This window comes from Emydura macquarii, unplaced genomic scaffold, assembly GCF_026122565.2.
Source record: "Emydura macquarii macquarii isolate MOO-44397 ecotype Brisbane River unplaced genomic scaffold, CSIRO-AGI_Emac_v2 contig_1348, whole genome shotgun sequence".
Lineage (NCBI taxonomy): Eukaryota > Metazoa > Chordata > Testudines > Chelidae > Emydura > Emydura macquarii.
Genome location: NW_027131485.1, coordinates 6,058,679 through 6,070,193, shown reverse-complemented (window position 1 = coordinate 6,070,193; position 11,515 = coordinate 6,058,679). Strand labels below are relative to the sequence as shown.

The 11,515-nt window shown below is 43.1% G+C and overlaps 2 protein-coding genes across 4 annotated transcripts in view; both read right to left on the bottom strand.

Annotated features, from left to right (window-relative positions):
- Positions 1-7,382, bottom strand: part of DCUN1D3 (defective in cullin neddylation 1 domain containing 3) — a 44,477-nt gene extending 37,095 nt beyond the window's left edge. For 2 of the 3 annotated variants that reach the window (XM_067550991.1, XM_067550989.1), the window contains exons 1-2: positions 7,282-7,382; positions 6,619-6,829 (exon numbers count right to left, since the gene is read on the bottom strand). The gene's annotated coding sequence lies outside the window, so the exon portion shown is untranslated. The remainder of the gene's footprint in view (positions 1-6,618; positions 6,830-7,281) is intronic. The other variant, XM_067550990.1, reaches the window with a different exon arrangement.
- Positions 7,383-8,494: 1,112 nt separating this feature from the next.
- Positions 8,495-11,515, bottom strand: part of DNAH3 (dynein axonemal heavy chain 3) — a 90,086-nt gene continuing 87,065 nt past the window's right edge. Inside the window, exon 61 of the mRNA XM_067551460.1 lies at positions 8,495-8,904. Coding sequence (XP_067407561.1) covers positions 8,551-8,904 — 354 coding nt within the window. The 3' untranslated portion in view covers positions 8,495-8,550. The remainder of the gene's footprint in view (positions 8,905-11,515) is intronic.

The following is an 11,515-nucleotide window of genomic DNA, read 5'->3' as shown; positions in this document are numbered from 1 at the left end:
GTCATTATATTTTTCCTGCAGTGAGTGCAGAGATGTACAAAGGCCAGAGATGACTCTTAACGTTCTAATGTCTTGCTCCCTGCTGAGATTAAACTGTTGCTTATGGGAGGGGGTCGGGGGGGGAGGGGAGGAATCACACTTCTTTTTTCCCCAGAGCCTCACTACAGGCACAGAGTGAAGGTTGTTGGGTGCTTTAATGGGGCAGTTTCATACATTTGAGTCTCATTTTCCCACATTTGAATCTCTTCCATTTACTTTAATTCTACATTTCCTGGGTTGCTAATGCAGGATTTCCCACTAATGACTACAGTCTGCTGTGTAGTTAACTCTTAACATACAGCTGAGGGTACAGATCAATATCTTGAGAGCTCTTTGTTTGGAAATTGAATTTTGGCTTCTTTTTTTTTTTTAAACCCTTGAGACTATTTATGCCCCATGCAAGGGAGAGGAGGGAAGGATTACTTCATTCCCTGGGACACTTCCTTCCCCCCATCCCCCTAAGTGAGCCTTCTGGGCTCTTCAGACTTGTCTTGCCAGACTGTTCAGGGGACTGGTGAGTCAGAGGAGTGGACCCGGATTAGTGGAATCAAAGACCGGGGAACAGGAGGAAGGCAGGATTAGCACGAGAAGGTTCATCCCTTAAACCCTCACATCTTCCCCCCCCATGCCCAATTCTCTTCCGAGTTCTTTTCAATCCTGCCTTCTCCCCCTTCTGGCCCCCGCATTATCCCTCCCCACACCCACCTCCTCTGACCTTGGAGGGCTTCTTTAGTAACAACAGACTGGGTACTTCTCAGGATAACGAAACTGGCTTGGATAGCCTGATTCCTTCCTATTCTCTCTGGCTCTGATCCATAAGGACAATTATTCCTCAGTAATTATTAGCTTGGAAATGCCCCACATGGAAGAACAGCTGGTGCCAAGTGTGTAAAAAGCTGTCTCCATGCATGACAGTGGGAGCTTTGCAAACTTGCTGCTGCTGGGAACATGGAAAACAGGGGCAGGGGGCTGAACATTACAGAAATGCAGCATACACACAACTGTGGAATAACATTGGAGGATGGGTGTCTTTGTGAATTTCATCCAACAAAGTCAGTCACATGGATGAGTGTAGCAGAATGCACTACCCTGAAGTACCCCTTCATGATGTAGGGGGGTGGGCAATAGGTCTACCTCAGTTCCCCCTGGGTCTTCCACAACTCCTCCTAGCCACCAATGCCTAACAGGTTGCTGCAGTGACATTTTCTGCCTAAGTCCATCCCTTCTAGGGTATCACTCGTCTTCCCTCCTGATTCAAGGACTCTTCTGCCCTCCCTCTGGGCTCAGCTTTTGCCCTTCCCAGGCTCCTTTTCATCTCTCCGCTCAGACTCTCTTGGGTTGCTCACTGCTTGCACCTGACTCCATTCCAGGGGACTTGGCCTGCCTTGTGTTGTCCTCTCCAGCCAGCCCTCCAGTGCTGGACTTCCTTCCCCTTAGGTCAATCTTGCACAGGTGTAGTGAGGGCAGATTAATTGGCCCAAGGCCTTATGCATGTAAAGGGGTAGACCACCCTGTTACAAGGGGGGAAATGATCAAACATGTACAACAGTACTTATGGGGAACTAAGTAATATTGATGAAAATCCAACTCTGAAAGCCCTAGAACGCAGACTGGACTATGATCATGAAGTCATTCAGAGGTGTTTTCAGATGTTAAATGGCTATGAATTTGGGAGTTTCCTTTCAAAATACCTATGTAAGCAGGGTCTAAATGAGCTCTTCCCTGACATGATGAGCTGGGGGAAAAGACTCTAGGAACCAATCTTGTTTGCATAGACATGTCTCCTCTGCCTAGGTGCACAGCAGGATGGGGCTGTTTTGCCCAAATGATCACTTTTGGTGTTGGGTGCAAGGGTGATGAAAGACTGTTGTCCTTGTTGTGTGTGTGTGTGTGTGTGTGGGGGGGGGGGGGGGGGGGGAAGAGAGGGACGACTAGCAGAACTGACTGAGGGTGGTCACCCTCAGTTGAATTGCACTCACTTAGCAGGGATAAGGGTGCCAAATCCAGTGGCGAGGAGAGAGGGCAGGTATTTGCACCTGTTGGTGTAGGCTGTGCCCAAAGAGTCCTAGACCCCATTTGACCCTTCCCCCATTGTTTGATTAGACTCAAGTCGGGTGGGGGTGTCTTGTTTTGTTGTGGATCACCAGAGCTGAAGTCACTGATAACCAGATCTGAGAGCTGAGTCTTAGACTTGCTTGGGGGCAGTGTCTCCAGTGAAAGAGACTGAGCAGCTTTCCCTAATAGCAAGGCTCCCCCACTAACTGCTGAAATCGCAGCTGTGTTAAGTGGTGGGACCTCAAGAGATTGCAGAGGTTGCAGTAGAGCGACGCAGCGGCGAGTGGACGATGACCCAGTGGGCGATGGCAAAGCAGCAGCTGGGGCGTTGCTTGATGCCTTCCACACACATCAGAGTGGGAGGTGAACTCACACAAACACACCTCGGAACTCTGGGTTTTTGCTGACCAAGGGCAACAACGGTGAGTGGAGTACGGTGGAGGGAGAGGTACATTAAAGAAACTTTTGTTTGTTGGACTTCCTCACCACAAGGTGAGAACCTGAGGCAAAGGACACTGCCCAACGTACTCTGAGGTGGGCGTTTTGCTCATGAGCATGTGCTTCTGAATCATACTTGGGGTGTTTTCCCAAATTAATGCTGGGTTCCTTTCCCCCTTTATATTAAGTTTTCTTTTCTAGACCCAGGCTCAGCGCTTGCCAGAGGGGAAGTATTGCCTCTTAGAGGCGCCCAAGGGTGATGTGTAATTTTCCCAGATTACTGGGTGGAGGCTTGAGCCGGTTCTGTGTTGTATTAAGAGGAAACCCTACATATTGAACATAGCCCTTGTCATTGCAGACTTCACCTGGCAGAGGGGTTACACCTGTTAACAATAAGCATTAACAGCTTAGATAGTGCAAGAGCCTCTTGTATTTCTTGGCCTTCCAGTGCTGAAACAGGATATTATGACATCAGGCCATTCAGCTCAGATAAGGATCAGATCAGCTCAGCTCCTCTGGATGGTGCAATCTCTTCCATCAAGAAGTTTTGAGAGCTAAATCTCCATTCACATCAGCACTCTGGCTGCTGTCAGCCTGACCCACATGGCATCACTCAGGTTGGGAGGTGAAACTAGCAAACTTCAATCCAATTGGGAAATTCTAAAATTTCCTTACTGTAGTTTTCTCCCTTGGCTAGAGGCAGGCTCCCTATAGGTTCAGGCTTTTAGCTTTTCCCACTTTACTCTAGCCTCAACAGCATCTACCAAGGATTATGTTATAAGGTCTGGTTCAATTCCCATTGAAGTCAGTGGAATGAGTCCCACTGACTTCAACAGTAGCTGGATTACACTCTTAAACAGCAACAACTAGATTTATCCCTGACACAACTACTTCAAAGGCAGCAGAAGTAGATTTACCCAGGGATAAATTTGTCTCAACTCCAAGTTTGTGGTTTTCCCCTGTACCATAATGATGGTACAATGTATCATTCCTATATAGCAGTTGTTTTAAACCTGGAGTCCATGAACTAGGTCTAATGTTTCCAAAGAGGTCTGCACCTTCCATTTGACTTTAAAAAAAAAAAAAAAAAGAGAGATCCACAAATGAAAAAAGGTTGAAAACCCTGCTATACAGTCTCCCTGGGCCAGCTTCTTCACAAGTTTAATTAAAGCATCCTAAGTTTTTAATAGAGAGAGTTTGCACTGCACTTGACGCAGCCAGTCAGCACACATTGCCTCCTTAACTTTCTGTGACTACCCTTCAAGTAAACCCTGACTCTTTTCAGTTTATCACAGCTTTCAGGAGATGAATTAGAATAGAAAAGCCCTTGCCAGAGTAATTTGACATTCTTTCAAATAAGGACCCGAGTCAGCTGCCTAAAGACTCTCATGAGCTAACTTTTGGGCACTACAGTGGTAATTTGTTTGCATATTTGCCCTTGAATGTCCAATGACATCCTCTACACTGGTGATTCCTTGAGCTCCATCACTCAGAGCTATAACGTAGGACATATCAAACCAGATTCAACCCTTGTGTAAGTGGGTGCAACACCACATAAGCAGATGATCTTGCACCCACTTACAGAATATGGCCCCTTACATTTTTATCAATGAAGAACTCCTATAAAGCTTCAGCAATAGCCTAACCTGTTCCAGGGAAAGTCATAGAAATAAAAGATTGAAATGATTTATTAGGGCACCAAACTATCTTCCTGCTAATGCAAGATTGCACCCCACACTACCTTTGTAGAATCAGGGTCGATAAAAGACGATTTTAAACACTCTTCTGAAGGTCATGTTTTTAAAATTGACCTCAACCTAAACTAAATTTGTACTCCCAAATTTTTGGGCACACAATTTTGCACACATTTTTGTAAAACTTGGATCTGCATAAGGAGAGAAGGCCATTTCAAAACTACACACCTGAGTTGTGTGACATGCATAAAACTAATGAATACTTGAACTAAATGCCAGTGGGTCAATCTACTATACACAAACTGAAAGTTTAATTTATTTCACTATATCTATGATTTCTCCTGCAAGAATGTTAATGACAGGATTCATTAGCCAAAGACTCCAACATATCATTATCAATAAACAGAAGAGCCCCATGGAAAGCCAGCCCCATGCAATTTAACATTTGGACACTTTAGTTCAGAAAGATCCTCCATTACATTTTCACCTTTGTGCATTGGAATTTTGTCTTTCAGCAGCTCAGACAAACAGTCTGCAGAGCAGCAATGATGGCACTTCGTTTCTGAAATGACCTTTTGTACTGATTAAAAACTGGTAGGTTTTGTTTTCATCTGCTGACAGCTACTGGCCCTGTGTCTTTCAGGAGCACTAGCTTGGAAATCATCTGCGCCATTTCTGGTGAAGGCATAGCTACTCCTTGAGTTCTGGATAGCGTGCATCTCATTTTATTTTCATCTGCTTTGAAATGCATCCAAGAACAAAAACAGGGGCTGGGCATCTGTGTTCTGCAGTAATTATAGGCATCTCTTTGTGGTTTGTTTAATGTGAGTCTGACTGAGAAATGGAAGATCTGGACTTGGTATGATGAGTAATCCCATCACCAAATGCATTAGTATTAATAATTAATAATAGGAACTTAATCTTTAATCCTTAATAGTAGGAACTTCATATGTCTGCAGATATTTCTTGTCCTGTCTTAACCACAGAAGTAAATCCTGCCCAGCTAACAGTGGTATTGTTATCCTTTTTATTTACCTTTGCCAAGAAGCATTTTTAGGCCCAATGACATGCCAAATTATCTAGAGCTGCATGGAGAATGACAGTGCTGACACAGATAAGTCACAGCTCACAAAAGAAGGATGCAAAGTAGCATTTCAGAGTACCATAGAAAACATCTCCTAGGCAAATATCCCCTAAAAAGGAATTTCACCACATCCTCCCCAACAGGAAGAGAAGCCTAGGGTGAAGTCATCACATGCTTCTTTAGTAACCTAGTAATCACCAGCAAAATTAACTCAGCCATTCCCAATCTCTGGCGAAAGGAATGTTGCAAGGGACAAAGTCACATACCCACCTTTAGGGGATTACCACATAGCTAGACATTTTGGTCACACTCGTATAACAGCTTTCAGAAAACTTTGAAATACTTCCTGTTTATTCTCGTCTAGGAGATGCCTCCTCCCACAGATCTAGGGATCAACCAAGACAGCTATCTATTTAGAATATTAATAGTAGCAAGGAAGTTGTTCACAACGAATGGCAGCAAAGAAATGTTATAACTCACGAGAGAAATCTATAATTAAGTGTGGTTAAATGAGATGTATATTAAAAAATTTGATACACAAACACTAAAGAAACCTCAAAGAGGAAAGCTACATGCAATACCTGTAATGATTTGAAGATTTATGGTAGTGCATCCTCCCCATCCTGCTTCAAGTGCAAAATTGAACTCTCGTCTTAACTATGGAGTCATGACCAGTGCCTCCATAATACAGAATAAAAAGCACTTGTATCAAATACCCATGTTCCTACTTGTGGCTCTATTAGCATGTAATAATATGCACCAAACACCTGTATGCTATCCGGTATACAATGCATCCAATACTTGGGTATAATGATACTGCATCAAGAACCTATAGCTATTTTTATATAGAACAACATTATACAACGCACCTGTGACACACTTTACCTACCTGTATATCATACCACACTTAAAAGAGGTGCATTTTACAGCTAACTATTCCGATAACACATCGCGAACAGTTAATAAAATGATAGTGGGCAATGTTTTATGCTATGTTTGCAAGACTATCAAGGCACAATGGGTAAGTTCTTATGATAAGACACAGTGAGACAATTGGCTGAGACAGCATCATCTAATGATTAGGGCATGAAACTAGGAGCTAGGAGTTTAGCTCTGAGTTTAGCTTCAGCTCTGGCACTAACTCACTACATGGCCTCAAGTAAGTCATTTAGGGGCCACAAGTTGAGCAGCCAAAAAATGAAGAGCCCAAAAATTAGTGAATGCCTTTGAGAATATTGGCTCTGATCCCGGACTTCTGTTTCTCGTAAGTGTAATACAAGCCTAATGATCTGTAAGCATACAACTCACCAGTCAGCACAACCTCTGGTGGCTGCGTGCGGCATATCACGATCTCCTCCCTTGGCACTCCCTGCTGAAAAGCTGTTCCGGCCCAGTGGTGTTGCTGTTGTGACTCGGCCTTCCAGCCAGGTCACAGAGTCTCACACATGCAGGGGTATGCCAGTAGCCCAACAAATAAGTCTGTCAAATTCACATGGAACCTTCAGGCCAAGTCTGAATCCTGTATCAGGGTGGTAGCAGTTACAGTCGTCCTACTGCATGTCAGGAGGGGTTTCTGCTTCTTCCTCAGCAGTCTGATGCGGGAACTCAGGCCCTCCCTTGCCGCTGGGTTCCAGTCCACAGACCCTTGAATAGGCAGAGAAGGCCCAACTACACAATGGTTGCCTCCCCAGACCACTTTCTACCTTGCCCTACCTTGGGCTTTTGCCTCAACCTCTTCATGGGCTCCTACCATGTCAGCACCGCTCTCTAACCACTTCTACCAGCTCACCACAGAGCTTCTGAGCACTGAACAGCTAGTTCTGCTGGAGAGGAGTTTTTTCCCACTCCTATATTAGAAATATTTCTGCTGAGTCAGGGATGCCCTACTCCCTCCAAGCCCCTTCATCATTGGGCAGAATCCTGTTCTGCTGCTCCTTCCCAGCAACCTTGGACACCTACTTGCAAACATACCTTCCTTTAGAGAGGCTCTGTCTACCAGCAGTCCCACTCAGCTGACTCCCCCAGGCTTCTCCCACTCAGTAAGAACCAGAGATCTGCTCTCTTTCCTGGGCAGGGGGTAACTGAGCCAGGCTCAGGCCTTTTCACTCCTTCCTCCAAGCTTAAAACCTACTGCAGGTGTAGCAGGGCAAGGCTGATTGCACCCACAAGCCCTCATTAACACCTTCTGGCGCAGTGCATGGTTGGTACACATCCATCACAGCTACGGGTCTACCTCAGCAGGGTGCTGTTGGGTGTAATCAGTTAATGACTGTAGCTCTATGAAGATGTACAGCACTATTGTATTTTTAATTAGTTTGCAAAGCACTTTGGGTTGCTCTGATTAGAGGCTCTAAACAAACACTATATATAATCAGGTTATGAATTAAATATGTGAGGGGGTGGAATGAGGAGGTGAGGTTTAGCTGGCCTTTCTTTCAGGCACACAGAATGTGTATGATAGGGTTAGACAAAGGAAAGGGACTAGCGCTCTGAATGATACTTATAAATTATATTGAAACAAAACTTAAACATGCTGAAGCAAGTGTATACCTCAAGTAGGCTCTGAACACCAGGCATATGTTGCCTTGGAGACACAGAGGCTTGTGCTTAAATTCTGGGGCTTATCATCATCTGGTGTAAATTATCATAGTTCCACAATGCAGCTATGACGATTTACACCAGCGGAGGACCTGCCCTGTTTGTTTGGGGGCAGATTCTAGCCCTGTCTCTTCTTTCCCCAACCTCCACGTTCTTGAGGCATACAGGGCCATGCATGCAAAGGGAAGACAGAAACCTATTTTCATGAGTAATGGTTGCAGAAGGAGAGCATCTTCTCTCTTTCAGATTAAGCAGCCACCTAGGTCCTGATCTGGCTCTCGTTTCAAATCAACAGCAAAACCCCATTTGGCAGGACTGGGTCCCTAGTTCGTAAGTGGGGCAAAAAAAGCTGGGCAAACTGCATGAAGGTTTGTGTGTATCAGGATTTTACGAGGTCTGAATGACGTGGACTATACAGTAAGTATTCTCTCTGGGAATTCTGCCCACTTTGATCTAGTGTTTGTAATGGGGTTTTGTTTGAATCACTCCTCCCCTACTAATGCAAAAAGGCTGAGAAGCAAAAGAAATAGGAAGCAGAAGAATTTAAAAATCAGCAATAAAGACTGATGTAAAAAAGAAGTGCAGCTACAGGAGCATGATGCCTTTTAATTATAAAATTCAGATATTTTGACTTACATACATTTAATCATCTAACTGGCATAGTGCTGCCACACCCCGATTTATCCAGTGTTTCTGAGGCTGGTCTGAAGGGAGCTCTATTGGGAGAACATAGTTAGTTGAATGGCCTGTAGTGGACAAGGTTCCTCTTCTTGCACTTGTCTTGTAAACAGGGCATGAATAAATGTTCTCATGCAGAAATGTTGAGCTTTCTCCAGGTTTCAGCCAAATTACAGGCATAGAGTCATAAAGGATTTTTGGAAGTGATTCCCCAATCTGCATGGTTTCTCTGTTCCAGCGGGCACCTTCTAAAAAAAGTCCTTTCACATATGCCCCATCCTCTGGCATTTCCTCCATGCTGTGTTCCTGTCTTGTCACCTGGAACGATTAAATAACTGGCTTTGGTCTCCTTTTACATCTAGAATCTATTTGCTCTACTCAATTGAATCATAATATCTGCAATGCTCAGAGTTGATTAAGGGCCTGATCCAAAGCCCAGTGAAGTCAATGGGAGCTTTTCTTTGGTTTCAATGTTTTTAGGATCAAGTCCTACATGCTTCTTTGGTGTCCCTGTCCTGCAGTTCTTAAGAAGACCCAATCTATATTTTGTTCATGCTACTGGAAAATTTGTTTAAATAAGAACTTATGTATTAGTGAGGTTTCCATCATTTTAGTAGCATTTGTATGGTTGCATGCATAAGGGGTGACATTTACCTATCTACACAGGACCAGCATGAGGCCTGTGCATTAGTTAAATGACACTTAAGCCCTCAAAATAGGACTTACGTGGTAACAAAATGGAGGAACTAGAACTACTGGTGCAGGAAGTGAAACCAGATATTAAAAGGCTAACCGACGTGGTGGAAAAGTAGACAAGACTGGAGCACAAGTATTGAAGGGTATGTGTTGTTCAGGAAAGGCAGAAATAAAGGTAAAGGTGCTGGAGAAGCATTGTATAGATTAAGGATGACGTAGACTGTAAATAAATTAGAAGTGATGGAATGGATAATACGGAATCTGTTTGCGTCAAAATCACTTTGGGGAAGAAAGATAAGAAAGGCTACACTGGGACAGTGCTTGAGGTCTTCTGCCAGAATACAATCTGGATATGGACAGAGACTTCTTTACTGTTTTTAATGAAATCAATACGACTGGGAATTGTGTGATTATGGGGAGTTTAATTTCCCAGATATAGATTGGAGAACAAGTACTATTAATAATGGTAGGGCCCAGGTATTCCTGGATATATGATAGCTGACAGATTTCTTCATCAAATAGTCACTGAATCAACAAGAGGTAATGCCACTTTAGTTTTAGTATTGGTAAGTAGCAAGAACCTCATAGAAGAACTGGTTGTAGATGGCAGCCTTAATTCAAGTGATCATGAACTAATTCAGTTTAAAAAAAGTGGAAAAATAAAAAAAGTCTACGACTAGGATCCTTGATTTCTGAAGGGCAAATTTTAAAAAATTAAGGGAATTAGTTAAGGAAGTGGACTGGACTGAAGAACAAGGATCTGAATGTAGAGGAAGCTTGGAATTAATTCAAATCAAAGTTGCAGAAGCTATCTGAAGCCTGCATTCCAAACAAGGGGAAGAAATTCATAGAGAAAAGTTGCAGACCAAACTGGATGAGCAAGCATCTCAAATAGGTTATTAAGAGAAAACAGAAAGCCCATAAGGAATGGAAAATGGGAAAGATCAGCAAGGAAAGCTACCTCCTAGTGGTCAGAAAGTGGAGGGGAAAAGTGAGAACTGCCAAAAGTTAAGCAGAGTTGGACATTGCAAAGGAAATTAAAACCAATAGTAACATGTTCTATAGCCATATAAATAAAAGAAAACAAGGAAAGAAGAAGTGGGATCGCCAAGCACTGAGGATGGGGTGGAAATTAAAGATAATCTAGGCTTGGCTCATCACCCAAACAAATACTGTGCTTCGGTTTTTAATAAGGGTAATGAGAATCTTTGGGGCAGTGGCAGGTTGGCTAATGGAAATGAGGATATGAAAGTAGAATTTACCACATCCAAGTCAAATTTCAGCTGTTTAATGGAACCAAATCGGGGGCCCCAGATAATCTCCATCCAAGAATATTAAAGGAATTGGCACATGAAATTGAGATTACTAGTGGAGTTCCTCAAGGATTGGTCTTGGGACCAACCTTATTTAACATTTTCATTCATGAAATTGGCACAAAATGTTGGGAGTGGGCTAATAAAATTTATGGATGACACAAAGTTGGGATGTATTGACAATATGGAGAACTGGAATATCATACAAGAAGATGTGAAGGACCTTGAAAACTGGGATAATAAAAATGGGATGAAATTTAATAATGCAAAATCATGCACTTAGGGACTAACAACAAGAATTTTTGCTATAAAATGGGAATGTATCAGTTGGAAGCGACAGAGGAGAAAGACCTGGATGTATCGGCTGATCACAGAATGATTATGAGCCACCAATGTGATGCAGCTGTGAAAAAGGATAATGTGGCAAGGTATTTCCAGTAGAGACAGGGAGGTGTTATAGCCGTTATACAAGACACTGGTGAGACCTCATCTTTAATACTGTGTGCACTTCTGATCTCCCATGTTAGAAAGTTGAATTCAAAGTGGAACAGGTGCAGAGAAGGGCTACTAGGATGATCAGAGGAATGAAAAACTTACTTTACGAGAGGAGATGTAAGAAGCTTGGCTTGTTTAACCTAAACAAACGAAGGCTGAGGGAAAATATGATTGCTCTTTATGAATACATCAGTGGGAGAGGAAGGAATTATTTAAGTTAAATGCCAATGTTGACTGAAGAACAAATGGATATAAACTGGCCATCAACAAATTTAGGTTTGAAATTAGATGAAGATTTTTAACCATGAGAGGAGTAATGTTCTGGAACAGCCTTCCAAGGGGATCAGTGAGGACAAAAAGCCTAACTGGCTTCAAGACTGAGCCTGATATATTTATGGAGAGGATGGTATGATAAAATTACCTAC